This window comes from Pristiophorus japonicus, chromosome 15, assembly GCF_044704955.1.
Source record: "Pristiophorus japonicus isolate sPriJap1 chromosome 15, sPriJap1.hap1, whole genome shotgun sequence".
Taxonomy (NCBI): Eukaryota; Metazoa; Chordata; class Chondrichthyes; family Pristiophoridae; genus Pristiophorus; species Pristiophorus japonicus.
In genome coordinates, this window is record NC_091991.1 from 113874763 (window position 1) to 113895731 (window position 20969).

General features: G+C 42.7%; 1 protein-coding gene across 1 annotated transcript in view; it reads left to right on the forward strand.

Annotated features, from left to right (window-relative positions):
• crebbpb (CREB binding protein b) overlaps positions 1 to 20969 on the forward strand; it is a 123278-nt gene that overhangs the window by 45860 nt on the left and 56449 nt on the right. Inside the window, exons 11-18 of the mRNA XM_070901740.1 lie at positions 632 to 756; positions 5069 to 5254; positions 6821 to 7246; positions 9619 to 9798; positions 10710 to 10893; positions 11448 to 11566; positions 17793 to 18032; positions 19042 to 19130. Of these exons, the coding sequence (XP_070757841.1) occupies positions 632 to 756; positions 5069 to 5254; positions 6821 to 7246; positions 9619 to 9798; positions 10710 to 10893; positions 11448 to 11566; positions 17793 to 18032; positions 19042 to 19130 (1549 nt within the window). The remainder of the gene's footprint in view (positions 1 to 631; positions 757 to 5068; positions 5255 to 6820; positions 7247 to 9618; positions 9799 to 10709; positions 10894 to 11447; positions 11567 to 17792; positions 18033 to 19041; positions 19131 to 20969) is intronic.

Genomic DNA, 20969 nt, shown 5'->3' on the forward strand with positions numbered 1-20969 from the left:
ATTGGAGACCAGGCTCCGCCGCATGTGCCAATACTACACACAAACTCAAGCATACTCCCACTGTCCTCCTTCCTTCCTCCTTCCCACAGGAGGCACTGTAGGTCAGTGAGGACAGGGGTGATGAGTGGGACAGTGTGGGGAGGATAGCAGCAGCAGAGTTTTAGATGAACTGAAGTCTATGAAGGGTGAATGATGAAAGGCCGGCCAGGAGAGCATTGGAGCAATAAAGCCTGGAGATGATAGGCGTGAAGGATCGTTTCAGTGGCAGATAGGCTGAGGGAGGGATGAAGGTCGATTGTTAAGTGGATTATCGTTGGTTATTGGATCACACACAAGTAATGACCACTTGAGTGAGGTACCAGAGAGTGCCAGGCACCCATGGATACATGCCACAGTCAATTGAGAGGGGGGGTGGGGTGGGGAACAGGACTTTGTTCATAGAGGAAAATAGTGGACTGAACTGGAATTCCGAATTTGGTGTGACTTGGGAATCATTAGTCTGGTGCAGTGTCGTGTTTGTGTGGCCATGTTACACCTCCCAGCTTACGCAAAATTCCATTGATGGAAAACTGAAAATTAAATTAGTACAGCCCCATTTCAGTTAATGAGAAGGATGTGTTTGTTCTTTCAGGTATGAACCAGTTTGGTCCCATGTCATTGGGGAATGTTCAAATGTCACAGGGACCCATGGGACCACGAGCAGCACCTCCCATGAACCATGCTGTACAGATGAGCAACATGGGATCTATTCCAACGGTAATTACTTTTCTGTTCAGCTATTTTATTGCTAATGAGGCTAGAGAATCACAGTTACTTCAAACATATTTACTAATGAGGAAAAGACTATCTATAGATGGCTTTGAAATTTGTGATGTGTGTCAGTTCTAGAAGACGCATTTGCCCAGTGTAAGTGAAGGTTAAAAGTTTAGGGAATTGTAAAATACTCCAGCTCCTGGATGATGTTGGTAATCAAAGACGCCTGGCACATAATATATCTATTTTAGATTCCTAGCTTTGCTGAAAGAAATAGGTTTCCTACTTCGTATCCTCTGCACACTATAGGGGCATTCCAGGCCCGTACCAATCCATACAGCTGACATTCTTTCAATGTTTTTGGTGATGTCCTTGCTCTTGCAATGTTTGCTAACATTACTGTCTGACCCAGTCGCAGTCCTTAAGGTTCAATCTCCACAGTTAAATTTACCAATAAAAGGTAGCATACTTGTACTTGTATAGCACTTTTCATGTTGAAACATCTCAATGTTTATTGATATATAGGCAGATGTAACAACCATTCTGGACCAGCAAAGTCCCAGAAGTAGCCAGGAAGCTCATGGGCTTCTTTGTTTCTAAGATTGAGACCATCCGATCAGCTGCCTCTGCCACTTCCCTTCCTTCCCCAAGCCCACTGGGCTAAACCTCCCCACAGCCCTGAATTCACATCATCCCCTCCCCTCATCTTGTCCATGAGACCTACTTCCTGCTCCCTCGCCCCTTTTCCCACAAAACTGCTGACCATCCAACTTCCTTTTCTGACTCACATGTTAGCTGACAGGTACTGTCCCCCTTCCTTCAAATCTGCCATTATCACCCCTCAAAAAAAATCAACCCTTGACCTCACATCCTTGTTTTCAAATCCCTCCATGGCCTCACCCCTCCTTATCTCTGTAATCTCCTCCAGCCCTACAACCTCCCGCCCCCCCCCCCCCCCCCCCGAGATATCTGCACTCCTCTAATTCTGTCCTCTTGAGCATTCCTGATTATAATCGCTCAGCCATTGGTGGCCGTTCCTTCAGCTGGGTAGGCCTCAAGCCCTGGAATTCCCTCCCTAAACCTCTCCGTACCACTACCTCTCTTTCCTCCTTTAAAACACTCCTTAAAACCTAACTCTTTGACCAAGCTTTTGGTCATCTGTCCTAATATCTTTTTATGTGGCTCGGTGTCAAACCTTTGTTTTATAACACTTCTGTGAAGTGCCTTGGGACACTACTACATTGAAAGTGCCATATAAATACAAGTTGTTGTTGTTGTGAGGTGAGTGATCAGTCTCTTTTTTTATGTGGTACTGGCTGAAGGAGAGATATTAGTTGGCACCAGGATAGGGTATTCTCGTTTAGCCATTCTTCAGCCCCTAGGTTCTTCCTCACTACTTCAGCCCCATCTGCCTTTGTCACCACCAGTTACTCCAATGCTCTCCTGGCGAGGCTCTTATTATCCATGTTGTGTATCTGTAAAGCATGCACTCCCATGTTCAGCCACCAGGGAGCGCATCCCCTGAAGTCCCAAGGGATCCCAGCATCCCTTGAGAGCACTGTATATAAGCCGGCCCCTAAGGCCTGTTCCTCACTCTGGAGTGTCTTAATAAAGACTGAGGTCACTGTTACTTTAACCTCCCTATGTGCAGTCTCATCTGTGTTAGGAACACAATAACTGGATCCCATCCTAGTCGCCATGAAGACACATTTCGACCTCTTCAGCCGCAGCCCTACGCGATCCAGCCGCTGGAGGACCTCCTCCAGGTTTTGTAAGTGCTCGACGGTGTCCTGACCCGTGACCAATATGTCGTCCTGAAAAACCACCATGCGTAGTACCGACTTTAGTAGGCTCTCCATGTTTCTCTGGAAGATCGTTGCAGCCGACCAAATTCCAAACGGGCATCTGTTGTAGATGAACAGTCCCTTGTGCGTGTTGATGCAGGTGAGGCCCTTCAAAGATTCCTCCAGCTCCTGCGTCATGTAGGCCGAAGTCAGGTCGAGCTTGGTGAACGTCTTGCTTCCTGCCAGCGTCGCAAATAGGTCGTCTGCCTTAGGTAGCGGGTATTGGTCCTGTAGCGAGAAACGATTAATAGTTACTTTATAATCACCGCAAATCCTGACCGTGCCATCACTTTTGAGTACTGGAACAATTGGGCTGGCCCACTCGCTGAATTCCACTGGGGAGATGATGCCCTCGCATTGCAGCCTGTCCAGCTCGATTTCCACTTTCTCCCTCATCATGTGAGGTACCGCCCGCACCTTGTGGTGAATGGGTCATGCCTCTGGGACCAAGTGGATCCACACCTTCACCCCAGAAAAGTTTCCAATGCCTGGCTCAAAAGGGAAGGAAATTTGTTAAGAACCTGGGTACATGAGGCCTTATCGACATGTGATAGCGCTCGGATGTCATCCCAGTTCCCAGCGGATTTTGCCCAGCCAGCTCCTTCCAAGCAGTGTGGGGCCATCGCCGGGGACAATCCAGAGTGGCAGTTCTTGCACCGTGCCCTTGTAGGTGACCTTGACCATGGCGCTGCCCAGGACAGTGATAAGCTCTTTGGTGTACGTTCTCAGTTTCGTGTGGATGGGGCTCAGGGCTGGTCTGAGTGCCTTGTTGCACCACAGTCTCTCAAACATCTTTTTACTCATGATGGATTGGCTAGCGCCAGTGTCCAGTTCCATGGCTACGGATAAGCCATTCAATTTTACGCTTAGCATTATAGGTGGACATTTCGTCAAAAATGTGTGCACCCCGTGTACTTCAGCATCTTCCTCCTCTCTCTGAGGCTCGAAATTGCTTTGATCCACCATGGACCGATCTTCCTCTGCCATGTGGTGGTTAACAGGTTTTGCAGAGCTGCAAGCTCATTGGCGGTGCCCCATTGTTCCACAGCTCTTGCAAACATACCCTTTGAAGCGGCATGAATAGGCTGAATGGAAGCCTCCACAACGCCAACACGGTGTGAATTGCCTTGCATTCATCCTTTGTTGCGGACTCTTTGAGTCATCTGGTCACCTGAGGCCTGCTGGCAGTTGCAGACTCGTGGGTTCTGCCCTGTACATTTCTACTCTCCAACACAGTTCCAGTTAATTTATGAACATTGCTAGCACTTGTGTGCTGAGAGATTTGTTTGGTGTTATCACTGGTGGACATAAACGCCTGTGCTGTCGCAATGGCCTTACTGAGGATCGGTGTCTCTACAGTCAAAAGTTTTCATAGGATGGTCTCGTGGCCAATGCCCAGTACAAAAAAGTCTCTGAACATTTGTTCCAGGTAGCCATCAAATTCACATTGTCCTGTAAGTTGCCTTAGCTCAGCGACGTAGCTCGCCACTTCCTGACCTTCAGATCGCTGGCACGTGTAGAACCGATACCTCGCCATCAGCACGCTCTCCCTCGGGTTAAGATGCTCCCAAATCAATGTACGCAGCTCCTCATACAACTTATCTGTGGGTTTCACGGAGCCAGAAGATTCTTCATGAGGCTGTAGGTCGGTGCCCCGCAGACCGTGAAGAGGACCGCTCTCCTTTTTGCAGCGCTTCCTTCTCCGTCCAGCTCGTTGGCTACAAAGTGCTGGTCTAGCCGTTCGACATAGGCTTCCCAGTCCTCACCCTCCGAGAACTTCTCCAGGATGCCCACAGTTTGCTGCATCTTTGCGTTGGATTTGTATACTCGTCGCCAGTTATTGTGTTCCTAACACAGATAAGACTACACACAGGGAGGTTAAAGTAACAGTGACCTCAGTCTTTAATAAGACACTCCAGAGTGAGGTACAGGCCTTGGGGGCCGGCTTATATACAGTACTCCCAAGGGATACTGGGATCCCTTGGGACTTCAGGGGATGCGCTCCCTGGTGGCGGAACATTGGAGTGCATGCTTTACAGATACACAACATCCCACCTTTCATAAACTTCAACTCATCTAAAACTCTGCTGCTGATACCCTCCCCACACTGTCCCACTCATCACCCCTGTCCTCACTGACTTACATTTCCTCCTGCTCCCCAAATGCCTCCAATTTAAAATTCTCATCCTAATAATAGAATTTATTATAATTAGCCAAACTCCTGCCTTGTCCAATTTTTGTTTGCCTAATCAAAGTGCTACATTTTGGAGCAGGTACTTGTGGTATAAGTTAGCATTGTTCATGTTGAATTCTAGCTCCCTCATCTAACCCATATTTTTTTCATGGGGGAATAAAGAAGAAATATCCTGTTTTGCTATGTTAAAGGTACAATATAAATCCAAGTTGTAATTCTGTCAGTTTGTTTATTTTAATTTAGTATGAATTGTAACACTCTGTTTAATTTCTTCCAGATGGGAATGTCACCGTCCCGATTGCCACAGCCCCAAGGCATGCTGGGAGTGCATGCCAACAACATTGGTCAGCCTTCCCCCCAGAACCAATTTCTGAATCAGAATCAGTTTCCTGCAGCCTCTGGTGGAATAAATGTGAACAATGTGGGAATATCTCAACCTGCAAACCAGCCTGGAATGAATCAGGTACACTTAGCGCAATCACTTCAAGCACACTAATTAAATCAGGTGCTATTGGCATGGCCCAGGGGAATGGCAGTACATGTCGTTCCCTTTGTTTTTTTTGTGTCGTAACATCGTCCTTGTAAATAAATGCAATGCATTTAAAGCTGCATTATTGCATCATATTTTTTATTGTTGTAAAAAAAGATGTAGTGGGGTTGGGGTGGGGGTGGGGGGGGCAGTTGAGGAATACTTCTCCTGTAATGTGTTTTTAAACTCCTAATTATGAGAATTTATGAATTATTGTTTTTTTAGCTAGCTATCTATGCCAATATCAACCCACCGGTACTGGGTTCTAGATTATGCATGGGAAATGCTATTTTCTTGAGTTGCATTTCCTTACAATGTTAACAGAGTGCTATAGAAGTTAGTTGTGCTTTCTATTAGTGTCTTGTATACAAAGGAGTAGGATTGTTGCAACACAGTGAAGTGATTGAGTCAGGACAGGAGGCGTGTAATATGGTTTTGTGGCTGACAGCCATTAATCTTTCAGTTCCTTCCCCCATCCTCAACTGACAGACTTAATCATTATAATGCAAGCTGAAGCATCGGAGGGTAGATAAAGTAGTAGATGCATAGGACTGAGCAGGCTGTTTGGTATGCTTCTCAGTATATTCCAACTCCAATGAGTAATCATGTTCAGATGGAAACCTGGCTTTTTTGCAGTTGCTTTTAATTTGTGGGCTCAAAATGAGTTTGGAAAATGCGGAGAGTCTAAGGATTACGTTGGCAATAGTGCCCAGAAATTAATTCAGTCCTCCCAAGGGTTCATTCATTTGAAGCTTCAGAACATGGTGATGTGGTTGGTAAATTTTCCTGTTCCATACATCATGAAATATTCATCTGAACTCACTGTGTGCCAGTATCATCCTATATGGTTTTTGAAGGCCCCGACCTGCTGATGCCGGCTCGGGCCGCATGCTGCTCCTTTGAAAGCCTCACTCCAATGTGTGTGCACACTAGGTCCATGCAGCAGAGCTGGTCTCCAGTCGTCCTGGGTAATCCTTGCCACTGGACCAAGACCTGGCTCTGTCAAGCCCATGTGGTGGCTGGTGTGCAACGGCCACCCCACGTTAAAAAAATTCACGCACAGGCATCTTCCACCGTTGAGGATGTAGTTCAGGATCTGGAATATTAGGGCCTTCATTGAGTCACCTGTGAACTCATCCCTTTTTGGCGTGGAAGCAAGTCATCCTCGATACGAGGGACTGCCTATGATGATATGGCTTTTGTCTCCAGCTGAGTGTTTCATCCAGAACCTTTTTTTGTATGCTTTGTTTTCTCATTGTTGAGTGAATTACCTAAAATGGTTTGAATCCTAACAAATAGTGTGGAATAAGCATTTTATTCAATGTGCTGGTGCTCAACTATGCCATTGTGAAGCATTCTGACTGCAGTATCATGTCTCCCCCATTTACAACATAGTTAATTCAGCTATTTTAAATTTCTCTCAGTTGATACTGTACAGTGTCAGCAAACCCAAGTACTTAATGAGTTAGTGAGATGTCTTGTACTTTTTTTTTGGAGCAGACTCAGGCATCTGGCACTTCACTTCCTTTGAACAACTCTGTAAACATGATTGGATTACCCAGCGCTCAGATGCATTGTCCACCGGTTTCTCAGCCAACTCTCCGGCAAACCCCTTCACCTGCCTCCGTCTCCACCCCTGGCGTCGCTGCTGCTGTTGGAAATATACCATCTATCCAGCATCCAGCTCCATCCGGCATGACTTCTCCTCAACCAGCAACTTCCCAGTCTCAGGCCTCCACTCCAGCTTCCACCTCAGGTCAGGCCTCGACACCAACACCGACTCCAGCGCGGAGCACGACCCCAAATCAGACTCCACCTCGGACCCAGACTCCAACACAGCCTCCAACTCCAGTACAATCGCAACAGTCGGTGCCCACACCACAATCAATGCAGCACTCAGCTGGACCGCCTCAGCCTGCCACTCCTGTAAGTAGTCTTGTTTGAAACAAAAATGGTTTAGTTTGAGCGACATCTATATGAAAATCATAGCCTCTGATAATCATTGAAATGTTTTTATTTCCTTTCACCTTGGCAAATATTTAATTACTCTTTTCATAAGGTTTGACTTGTTTCCCCAATAACTTAAATTGTGTCAGGAATATGGAGAAGTTCAGAATTTTGCATGTTGAACCCCTGAATTTTTCACTGTCCTTACTTGTTAATTCATTATTTTTGGCTGAGCTGGAAATGTCTAATCAAAGTAGTGTATTGAAAGACACATGCTTGAGTTACCAAAAAAAAAGTTGGATCCAGCCCAGGGTGATATGAAAGCCTTTTTAGAACATAACATAAGAAATAGGAGCAGGAGTAGACCATATGGCCCCTCGAGCCTGCTCCGCCATTCAATAAGATCATGACTGATTCGATCATGGACTCAGCTCCACTTCCCTGTCCGCTCCCCATAATCCCTTATCGTTTAAGAAACTGTCTATTTCTGTCTTAAATTTATTCAATGACCCAGCTTCCACAGCTCTCTGAGGCAGCGAATTCCACAGATTTACAACCCTCAGAGAAGAAATTTCTCCTCATCTCTGTTTTAAATGGGCGGCCCCTTATTCTAAGATCATGCTCTCTAGTTCTAGTCTCCCCCATCAGTGGAAACATCCTCTCTGCATCCACCTTGTCAAGCCCCCTCATAATCTACTACGTTTCAATAAGATCACCTCTCATTCTTTGGCATTCCAATGAGTAGAGGCCCAACCTACTCAACCTTTCCTCATAAGTCAGCCCCCTCATCTCTGGAATCAACCTAGTGAACCTTCTCTGAACTGCCTCCAAAGCAAGTATATCCTTTTGTAAATATGGAAACCAAAACTGCACGCAGTATTCCAGGTATGGCCTCACCAATACCCTGTACAGTTGTAACAAGACTTCCCTGCTTTTGTACTCCATCCCCTTTGCAATAAAGGCCAAGATTCCATTGGCCTTCCTGATCACTTGCTGTACCTGCATACTAACCTTTTGTGTTTCATGCACAAGTACACCCAGGTCCCGCTGTATTGCAGCACTTTGCAATCTTTCTCCATTTAAATAATAACTTGCTCTTTGATATTTTCTGCCAAAGTGCATGACCTCACACTTTCCAACATTATACTCCATTTACCAAATTTTTGCCCACTCACTTAGCCTGTCTGTGTCCTTTTGCTGATTTTTTGTGTCCTCCTCAGACATTGCTTTTCCTCCCATCTTTTCTTGTTGCATGACACGGTCTGATGTGAAATGAGTGATCAGTTTCAACCCAGTTTCTAGTGAACATGAACCCCCTTCATAGAATCATAGAAAAATTACAATACAGAAGGAGGCCATTTGGCCCATCGTGTCTGTGCCGGTAGAAAAAGAGCTACCCAGCCTAATCCCACCTTCCAGCACTAGGTCCATAGCCCTGTAGATTACGGCTCTTTAAGTCCACATCCAAGTACCTTTTTAAATGTGATGAGGGTTTCTGCCTCGACTACCCTTTCAGGCAGTGAGTTCCAGACCCCCACCACCCTCTGAGTGAAAAAATATTTTCTCGTCTCCCCTCTAATCCTTCTACCAACTACTACAAATCATGAGACTGCTAATTCAGCACTAAACTGTTAGTGTGATTGAGAGAGCCAATGAGTTGGGCAGTGGAAACTGTCACACTGGTGCACTGAAATGTTCACTTCCAGAGTGCTTTTCTATAGGTGAGGCAAAGCATGTGGAACTTGAGTCCACTTTATCAGATATGAGTATGTGCTGGCCGTCAGTGCCCAGAACTCTAGAACTGATCTCTTCTACCTTGAGTGTAAATGATGGTCAATTTCTTATTTGGCCTGTAAATTGAGAGTAGAATTAGTTGGCTGCCTTTTGAGAATCTATCTGGTATAAGCTGCTGTTTTTGTCAATAATTCCCTTGCTTTCGCTCCAATTGATAACCTTCTAAAGGGCGTGTCCCATCTATGAAAGGATTAGTTTAAAAAAAACAATTTCTATCTGCATTGTTAATTATGTTGATATTAAATACATTTTGTATCATGAGCATATCTATATTCACTGCAGTCCAATCAGTTGTCACGGTAACATTGATATTTCTGGAACCATCCCTCAATCTGTACATTGATTTAGTTTACATTAAAGTTAAATTTGATCTAATTTTATTTACTTAATGTGTTACATAATTGACTGAGCAGGTATTAGCTATGATCTACATCCCATCATTAATTCCTGCGTAACAAAGCTGCATGAATTAAGGTTATGTTTTCACAACTTCTCATCATGCTTTGTAGCTTTTATTTTTACAACTGAAATATTTTTATTTCTCCCAAATTTTAAAGCTCTCGCAATCTGCAGTAAGCACAGATGGTAGAGTAGCTACCCCTGCCTCTGTGGCTAGTACAGACACAAACTCACAGCAGCTCATGACTGAAGCACCACTGTCTGAAACCAAACCGGAGATCAAAGTGGAAGAAATGGAATCCGAGGCACCGGAAGCCCAGACGGAAGTCAAAGCTGAGGTATGGAGACTTGCAAATGTCACCTTAATCATTTCAAGTCTTGCAGTAAATGTAACTTTATCCCTGGGCTAGATGAAGGAATATGGTAGTCCAAAACGAATTAAACATTTTCACAAGTCAGCTTCATTTTTTTTTGTTTTTAATTCTGGTTACGACAGGCTAGTTGCAGTTGTCCTGAAGAGTCCTTACTACCATATCAGGGAAGCTCACAGGCAGTAAATTGTGTTCAGTACCTGCAACCTGGGCTACCAATGATTGATACTGATATTTGGCCTCCTATAGGCTCCACTTGCCTCTTGTATACGCAGCAGTATCCTGCCACAAGTGGGTTTATTTCCTCTGGCTTGAGCAGCTCTGTATTGCCTCCAGACCTGTTTGAGAGACCAAAGTAGTTTGGAGTTAGAAGAATGCAGGGTGTGGGCCGGGGCAGAGGTGGAGAAGGTCACTCGGGTAGGCTGCAGCAAGGCAGTGGAGAGGTTTGAAGGCAGTAACGTTTTAACTTGTTTCACTGGGATTCAATAGAGTTTGGTAAGGATGGGTAATGACTAGGAAAAGCATAGATTAGCTGGAGTTGAAGGTGGCGAGGTTGTTGAGAAAAGCATTTAAGAATTGATCCTCAGTTGGTTTGGATGATGGTATCAATTGGTGAACTGATTAAGCTGTTTACAATGAATGCGGATCATCAGAATGCCAAGGCTACAGACCTCCAAATTATATTTACCAGAGACTGAAGCACTTGATCAGCCCGAGTAAAATCTTTAGCTAATTTTCCGGCATTAAAGTCGATCCCCATTACTGGCTCTTAAAATAAAAATACAATGCAATTTATGAATGTAAGTGTAATGGGTTAAAAGGTGCCTGTAGACATGAGACTGCTTACATAGGTATGGCATGTGTTCTTCTATCTGCAGAGTGATGAGGTGTCTTCATGTCCACAGTTGAAGGAAGAGAGTAATGAGAGTGTTGAGACTAAGCAAGAAGCTATGGAGGAGGAGGAGAAACCAGAGATCAAAACCGAGCCCAAAGAGGAAGAGGAGGCCGGCGCTAATGCATCTTCTCAGTCATCGGCATCACCACCTCAGTCACGCAGAAAGTGTAGGTGTTTGTGGGTCAACAAAAACAACTTGTTCAAATACCTGCTGCAGACAAGGGCTAAAGGATGTTATCTGGTCTGTGGGTGAGATGGGGTATTCACAAAATACAATATTAAGGAATTCAGTCGTCCTCTACAGGTAAAATTCCAGCTGGAAGGCTTCTGCACATTGCCATGGCATAGATTCGAAGTTTTACATTAGGATTATCACTGCATAGAAATATGAGCAAACCATCTCCACAATAAATTTGTACATTTAATAATGGCATTGTGAAGCTCTACATTGTTTTACAATATCTGAGCTGTATCGGAATTCCTACCATAAATGGCTGTTGCAGCCTGAGCCTAGTGTTTATGTAGTTGATATTATCTAAATGGTTGTCACTCCTGATGTGATCCATAATGTAAATGCTCCTGTAACCTTTTGATTAAAGCATAGTTGATTATATTAGAGTGGCAGTGTGCCATAGTTTTAATGGTAAGGCAGGGTGACTGTTTCTCTGGAACGGAGTTCAGTTCGACAGTAAACTGATGCAACTGTGTTGTTTCCTGATAGTTTTCAAACCAGAGGAACTACGGCAAGCTCTTATGCCCACACTTGAAGCATTATACCGTCAGGATCCAGAATCATTGCCATTCAGGCAACCTGTGGATCCCTCGCTTTTAGGAATTCCTGTAAGTACTGGTAGTTAAATACCATTGACCATGTTATTCTATGCAGCTGGCAAAGTAACTGGGGACAATTTTCACACGACGGAATTTAAACCATGTTTTGAATCATTAAATGTTTTTTGTAACAGTGATGAGTTTCCTATAGCTGAACTTTATTGAAGTGTTAAAATAAGTGGCCGGCGCAAATGCCCAGCTCAGTTGGTCGCATTCTCATCTTCAACCCGTAATCGAGGCTGACACTCCAGTGCAGTACTGAAGGAGTGCTGCACGTCTTCCGGATGAGATGATAAACTGAAGCCACGTTTGCCAGCTCAGGTAGACGGAAAAGATCCTATGGCACTATTCAAACGAGAGCCGGATATTATTCTGGTGTCGTGGCTAGCATCCCTCCCTCCACCACCACCACACAAAGTAGGTTATCTGGTCATTAATTCATTCGCTGTTTGTGGGCCCCGCTTTGTTCAAATTGGCTGCTGTGTTTGCCCACACAATGGTGACTGCAATTCAGAAGTGATCTATTGGTTCAAAGAGCTTTGGGACGTTCTAAGGACACGAAGATTCATTTTTTTAACAGAAGTTAAAACCCTATTGGTCCAGAGACATAGAAACATGGAAAATAGGTGCTGGAGTAGGCCATTCGGCCCTTCGAACCTGCACCACCATTCAATATGATCATGGCTGATCATGAACTTTAGTACCCCATTCCTGCTTTCTCTCTATACCCCTTGATCCCTATAGCCGTAAGGGCCATATATAACTCCCTTTTGAATATATCTAACAAACTGGCCTCAACAACTTTCTGTGGTAGAGAATTCCACAGGTTCACAACTCTCTGAGTGAAGAAGTTTCTCCTCATCTCGGTCCTAAATGCCTTACCTCTTATCCTTAGACTGTGACCCCTGGTTCTGGACTTCCCCAACATCGGGAACATTCTTCCTGCATTTAACCTGTCCAGTCCCGTCAGAATTTTATATATTTCTATGAGATCCCCTCTCATTCTTTTAAATTCCATTGACTATAAGCCTAGTCGATCCAGTCTTTCTTCATATGTCAGTCCTGTCATCCCGGGAATCAGTCTGGTGAACCTTCGCTGCACTCCCTCAATAGCAAGGATGTCCTTTCTCAGATTAGGAGACTAAAACTGTACACAATATTCAAGGTGTCGTCTCACCAAGGCCCTGTACAACTGTAATAAGACTTCCCTGCTCCTATACTCAAATCCTCTCGCTGTGAAGGCCAACATGCCATTTGCCTTCTTCACCGTCTGCTGTACCTGTGTGCCAGCTTTCAATGACTGATGTACCATGACACCCAGGTCTCGTTGCACCTCCCCTTTTACCAATCTGTCACCATTCAGATAATGTGCCTTCCTGTTTTTACCACCAAAGTGGATAACCTCACATTTATCTACATTATACCACATCTGCCATGTATTTGCCCACTCACCTAACCTGTCCAAGTCACCCTGCAGCCTCTGAGCATTCTCCTCACAGCTCACACTGCCACCCAGCTTAGTGTCATCTGCAAACTTGGAGATACTCCATTCAATTCCTTCGTCTAAATCATTAATGTATATTGTAAATAGCTGGGGTCCCAGCACTGAACCTTGCGGTACCCCACTAATCACTGCCTGCCATTCTGAAAAGGACCCGTTTATTCCTACTCTTTTCTTCCTGTCTGCTAACCAGTTCTCTAACCACGTCAATTCATTACCCCCAATACCATGTGCTTTAATTTTGCACACTAATCTCTTGTGTGGGATCTTGTCAAAAGCCTTTTGAAAGTCTAAATACACCACATCCACTGACTCCCCCTTGTCCACTCTACTAGTTATATCCTCAAAAAATTCTAGAAGATTTGGCAAGCATGATTTCCCTTTCATAAATCCATGCTGACTTGGACCGATCCTGTCACTGCTTTCCAAATACGCTGCTATTACATCTTTAATAATTGATTCCAACATTTTCCCCACCACCGATGTCAGGCTGACCAGTCTATAATTCCATGTTTTCTCGCTCCCTCCTTTTTTAAAAAGTGGGATTACATTAGCTACCCTCCAGTCCAAAGGAATTGATCCAGACGCTCTAGAATGTTGGAAAATGACCACCAATGCATGCACTATTTCTAGGGCCACTTCCTTAAGTACTCTGGAATGCAGACTATCAGGCCCTCGGGATTTATCGGCCTTCAATCCCATCAATTTCCCCAACACAATTTGCTGTCTAATAAGGATTTCCTTTAGTTCCTCCTCCTCGCTAGATCCTCGGTCCCCTAGTATTTCCGGAAGGTTATTTATGTCTTCCTTAGTGAAGACAGAACCAAAGTATTTGTTTAATTGGTCTGCCATTTCTTTGTTCCCCATTATAAATTCACCTGATTCTGACTGTAAGGGACCTACATTTGTCTTCACTAATCTTTTTTTCTTCACGTATCTGTAGAAGCTTTTATGTTCCCTGCAAGCTTACTCTCATATTCTATTTTCCCCCTCCTGATTAAACCCTTTGTCCTCCTCTGCTAAATTCTAAATTTCTCCTAGTCCTCAGGTTTGCTGCTTTTTTTGGCCAATTTATATGCCTCTTGCTTGGACTTAACACTATCCCTAATTTCCCTTGTTAGCCACGGTTGAGCCACCTTCCCTGTTTTATTTTTACGCCAGACAGGGATGTACAATTGTTGAAGTTCATCCATGTGATCTTTAAATGTCTGCCATTGCCTATCTACCATCAACCCTTTAAGTATCATTCGCCAGTCTATCCTAGCCAATTCACATCTCATACCGTCGAAGTTACCTTTCTTTAAGTTCAGGACCTTAGTCTCTGAATAGACCTAACTGCATCCCACAAAACAGAAGTGAAAACATTCAATGACTATCCTTACGAACTGGATCCAGTTCAGAAGTTTAATTTTTTGAGTAAGTTAAAAATATTGAGTTGCTCTGCACTCCGTCAGAATAAATATGCAGCTATTCAAAGATGACCCTGACGTAAAATTTCAATACTCCAGATTGCAGCACAGATTGCAAAAAATAGCAACTTGTGCATAGAATCTGTCACTTTTTTTGGAAAGTCGTTGTTATATGCCGTGTAGATTTATGCAATTTTTTAACGTACCAATGTGTAACATGGCCGTTCATTGTAGGTAACTACTTCTGTACATAATTTTGTCTGCCAATCCAATGGACTTTTCATATGCTAACTACATATATGAAGGTGGGAAAAAAATTGCTGTCTTTTTTTTATCCAAAGGCATTTTATAAATGTGATTTCTTTGCATTGTACACATACTGTCATCAAACCTGAGCTGCTCTCTGGAAGATAAATTGACGGCACTGTTTAGTTGGAAGTGGTCCTTGGGTCTTACCTGATGAATGTATGCGACTGTAGTTTGTCCAACAAAATGCAACGGTTTATATTTCATTGGCCCTGAGTCTTAATAATTGAGGCTGTCTGGGTTTAACAAAATACTAAATCAAACAGAGTGTAAGTTTAATGCTTGTTCCCTTTGTTCTACAGGAAGCTAGTGGTTTAGTGGTTTGTCTGAGGAAATATATAATCCTCTGCTTTTTATAGCCACAGATGAGTTTGATATCAGTACATGGCAAGTTCATTAACCGCACACTTGCTGCTCAGTGTATGGATTGTAAATGGCAATGTGTTTGTTGGCGCAAGTGAGACTGATTCAGAATTCATGTATCTTAGCATCTTTTCTCCTGTGTAGCTAGTAAGATAACGTTGTTTGAATAACAGAATCAAATAGACAGCTATGGATATATCGCTGATGTTTGGAAGATTATATCCTTCAAATCCAAATTGAGATAGCACCTTAAAGAAAATTTCCCCTGGATTCCTTATAAAAATGTCTTGTTGAAGGTCCTGTTTTGTTTTGTTTGTGATGCATCAGTAGGGATATTGCACAATGTGTTAAGATATCTCCAACCCATGTGGCTTATAGTCGGCCACGACTGGTGATATTTAACTAATTGCAGTGCATTGGTACATGCCGAGGCCCCTTTAAGATGGAGATACTTGCAACTTTTCCTATTTGAGAGTGTTGGGAACAAATCAACAGTGGTGCGCAAAATTGTTTGTGCCTTTATAATCATCCTGAGATGTCTTAATTCCAAATTGAATAAAACAATAAACCTCTCCTGATCTTTTTAGTACTTCACACACATGACTCCATTCGTGTACCACTGTACTTTAAAACTTTAAAAAATAATTACCTCATTACCTATTAGCTCCCCCTTGCCCCCCCCGTACACATTTTAGTTCAATGTTATTCTAGCAACCAACAATTCTGATCACTGGTGGAGATAAAAAATAAAACTGGGCATGATGGAAATCTGAACTGATAACTGGAAATACACAACAGATCTGTCAACAACTGAGAAGAAGAAATGGGTTAACATTTTAGGTGGGAGACTTGTTAATATGTCTTCTCTTTTCGGATGCTAATAGATCTGTTATATATCTTCCATTTTCTGTTTCTTTATTGCACTGATCCATAGCTTGGCACAGTATATTATATACACACATGATTAACAGGTGGCTGTAAATTTGATGTTCCAGTCAGAGAACCAAAACTAAAATCTCAGTGCTTAATATATTAAACCTGAAAGGCCTGTTCTCCACTGCCAGAGTATGCTGTTATGGTGTGTATTGCTAAATTGCTTTTAAGTATTTTCTTTTACATAGTTATCTGTCTTGACACAGTGAAGCGCACTTTAAAACATAGGCGGAAACTTTATTGGGCAGTGGCCCAACGGCAATAGCTCTAAGCATAAACATGTAGCACATTAAAAACAAACGCTATTGAAACATTCTCGGGTTTTGGCGTGCAATTGTGAGCTTTTAAACAGCAATTAGTTCTGCTTGCTTCACACCAAGTGGCAATGAGGCCTTTGGATCAAAGTGGTGCAGTGTTGGTGAAAGTGTTTGTAAGTGAAATCTCACATATATCAAGACAACCAAAACTATCAAAGTTTCCAATAATATGTTTGCAGTAGTAACCATGTTTAAGATGGTGGAACATGTTGAGACCTCACTTAGTGAACTTGAATAACGTGCATAGATTCTTTCAAAAGGAAGAGAATGTGACAAAAATTAAATATTTAAGGTTTAGCATGATATTAGCTTCTTCAATTCTGTCACAATACATAAGAGAATGCGAACCAGCTTCACTCATAGAAACCATGTCCCAGCTTAATTTGATAAAGCTATCTCAGATTTTAGTCTGTTTGACAATGCCTGGTGTCTGAGGTGGGGGACCAAGACATCCAATTCAAATATAAACATCTGCTGGGATTTGTTAATAAATGTTTGATTGGCAGTTTTTTAAATAGTTTAACAGAAAATTATTAAAATTTGCTTGGTCCGGTCACTATTTTACAGTATTTATCAATCTGCCTTGTTCAAATCAGAGTGACTGATGCTTTTGAAGAGCAATAGTCAGACCAGATGATGATAAAAGTAAAGGAGCCACGACATAAGAATATTGCTCATGTCATATAGCATAGCCGTCACAAACTCTTTATTTTCTACTAGTTCAGATAGCTAAGCTTAATGACGAATGTAAAACAAAAATCTGCGCGTTACTGCTATTTGCTTGTTCTTTTACTGTTTAATAAACTTTTGACAATTAAAGCGCAAATCTAGTCAGTCTATTCTAGTGTTCTGCCGCTTTGCGATTAAATTAGGAGCTGAAATAATCCCTGGACACGCTATAAATTTACCTAGATACGAAGGGAAGTGAAAATGCTTCCTGGGAGAAAAGAAGGCTGGGCCCACCATGGGGAGTAGTCTGAGAAGCCAAAATATTTAGAGTATAAAAGAATAAAGAAACCCAGAAATGTAACGGGGAGATTTACCGATTTTGCTTCAGGGTGTATAAAATTAAGTGAAAGACAGGATGGTGACTAGTGCACCCCGAGGTTACCAAGAACATTGGATGCAGGCAACTTGCATGTGTGTCGTTTGGGATCAAATAGCCATTTCACATTCTAGAGATTCAAATGAACGTCTTGCCCAGACCTGATTTTTAAAAAGTGAACAATTTTTCCAATTTTGCAGTCATGATATTCTCAAACTGAAAAGTAAAGTTGGTGCTTCAGGCCTTAATTTGAAACTTCCAGTGGGGATTGTATTATACTTGAAGACTGCAGAGCACTGTGATTTCAGTTACTGAAAGGATGTTTCTTCTTTCCTTCCCCCACCCCCCCCCCCCTCTGTAGGATTATTTTGACATAGTGAAGAATCCTATGGATCTGTCTACAATAAAACGCAAGCTGGACACTGGGCAGTACCAGGAGCCATGGCAGTATGTGGAAGATGTATGGTTGATGTTCAACAATGCATGGTTATACAACCGCAAGACCTCACGTGTATATAAATACTGTACAAAATTGGCCGAGGTCTTTGAGCTAGAGATTGATCCAGTCATGCAATCTCTTGGCTACTGCTGTGGACGGAAGGTAACATTATTTATAGAAAATGTGAAGTATTTTGTGGTTTTAAGTGCCTAAATAATTACATTGTAGCCAAAGGTGTGTAGTTAGTATAAAATTCCCATCATTTTTGCTGTATTTCCTTCAGAAGTTGGTGTTATGTGGTATTTATCCACCTTTTCAATTGCAATCATGAAGTCTGCCAATTCTCGAAAATCACTACAAATTAGTGTAGGTATGGAGAGTCCGGCATTTCTTTACCAGCACCAGGGACTACTGATTAAAGTTTGACTAAGATTTGTTTATCTCTTTCCTTCTCCCAATGTTTCCCCCCCCACCCCCACTTTTTTCTTTTTAAAAATTCTAGAGAAGCTTCTTAATATTTGCTGGTCGCTTCTCTCTAAAAACTGAAGCTGTGGGAGAGGGTTGAGAGATTTCTGCACCCCCCGTCCCCAGCAGCAAATGGTTCCAATACTACAGGAAACGAGTTAAAACTAGGCAATTTGGAGTCTTCACCAATGATAATAGGTTTGCAGTAAGACCGTTGAAGTGAATAGTTTAAATTCGCTTGCAGGATAACTAGATGTGTTTATGGAGAAAAGATGGTGTTAATGAATATAGTGAGGGTGGGGCTGGTCGGGTCATGATCAAAAAGATGGGCTTGTGAAGCCTAATGGCCTTCTCCAGTCCTTGAAAAATCTTCAGTTCCTAATACTGTAAGTGGGAAAATGTTAAGTTCTCCGGCACCTATATCGCACACCTTGGTTAACTCATAATGGCATACCTGTGACCTAGACCATACATATATTCAGTTCATTTCATAGTGCTGTGGATTTCTCCATCTTCTGCATTGAAATTAGTACAGTTAAGTTAGTAAGTACAGATGGTACGTGTCATTAGCTACATATTTGCTGTAGAGGTGAGAAGGCTGAAGTTCCTGCTTTATGATGTTTGCACTCGAACTGAATTTAAATCTCTCGACACAATTGTCACCTTGTAGGTCAGATTAAATTGTTGCTTTGCCTTTTCTTCACAGTATGAGTTCTCCCCTCAGACGTTATGCTGCTATGGCAAACAGCTGTGTACAATCCCTCGCGATGCCACATATTTCAGCTATCAGAACAGGTAAGGAAGTGGGGGCTAAACGTTTTGTTGAGGGAGGGATGAGAGGGAGGCAGAGACACAAAGGAAATTATTCTCCTCCCAATGACAAACCAAGTTCATTTCCTGACTTTAGGAAAACATGTTGCTTTGAGTAGTTCTCTTGTACTTTCCATTTACATGCAATTACATTAGAAATGTAGGATTGATTGAAGTTATTGGAAATGGAAGCCACTCCATTTGGACCCAATGAGGGATGTGATTGTGAGCTGTTTAAGGCTTTGATTTGTGAGAGATTTATCTTGTTTTTTGTTTTGTGCGGCATGCTTTCTGGATGTTGTAATAAATGTACTTGTGTAGATTAGTTTGCACAAAAGTGTTCTTTCAGGCTGGAATGTTTACGGAAAATGTTTTGTGCTCTATTGGGTTTGAGGTGACATTTGAATTATTGTTGCAGCGGTGGGGAAGATATATATTTAACAATCTCTGCCTTAAATATGTCACAAGGAACAGTGACAATTTATGATTCTGTCTGAGAGTTTAACCAAACTTCATGAATTTCCTGTTGTCAGACTTGGGGTTCCTTTTGGAAATCAGCCCGCTGGGAGGTGTACATGTGTGCTTTTTGGTTTCCAGAGAAAGTGGCTCCTTTTTGGAAATGAATTTCTAGGAGCACCGCGTTGCTCAGCTCCAAAGTGTGACCCTAAAAGATTGCATTCTGTTTGCAATCCTTGCTCCTGTGTGTACATGTACCATCCATTGACACTGACTTCACTCCTTTTAATAAGTTAATGGGTTGTTTAATAGCGTTGGGGCTGAAATTTCTAACAGCTGAAATAGCAACTCATCAGATAGAACAGAGGAAGAAAAAACAAAAAGTCCTGAATGAAATAAACCAAATGTCTGGGTCGGAGGAATCAATGCTTATTCAGTTGCTGTCAAAGAGCTTGTTCCTTAGTGCCCCTGACAGTCAATAACTACATTTTACTTTGGCTGTAAAAGTTAAAGAATGACATTTTGAGTAGATAGCCCTGTTTGTAGTAACTGGTGTTGTATTTCGGGGGCTTTATAGATGGTTTCCCCAACCACTATCAAATCTCTGATTAGAGACTGTTGTCAGTAGTCAAGTGTGTACATAAGAACACAAGAAATAGGAGCAGGAGTAGACCATTTGGCCCCTCGAGCCTGCTCTGCCATTTAATAAGATCATGGCTGATCAGATCATGGACTCAGCTCCACTTGCCTGCCCGCTCCCCGTAACCCTTTACTCTCTTATCGCTCAAAAATCTGTCTATCTCCGCCTTAAATATATTCAATGACCCAGCCTCCACAGCTCTCTAGGGCAGAGTATTCCATAGATTTACAACCCTCTGAGAGAAGAAATTTCTCCTGTTTAAAATGGGCGGTCCCTTATTCTGAGACTATGCCCCCCCTAGTTTTAGTTTCCCCTATGAGTGGAAATATGTTCTCTGCAACCACCTTGTCGAGCCCCCTCATTATCTTATGTTTCAATACGATCACCTCTCATTCTTCTGAACTCCAATGAGTACAGGCCCAACCTACTTAACCTATCTTCATAAGTCAACCCCCTCATCTCCGAAATCAACTTAGTGAACCTTCTCTGAACAACCTCCAATGCAAGTATATCCTTCCTTAAATATGGAGACCAAAACTGTACGCAGTACTCCAGGTGTGGCCTCACCAATACCCTGTACAGTTATAGCAGGACTTCTCTGCTTTTATACTCTATCCCCCTTGCAATAAAGGCCAACATTCCATTTGTCTTCCTGATTACTTGCTGAACCTGCATACTAACTTTTTGTGTTTCATGCACAAGGACCCCCAAGTCTCTCTGCACTGTAG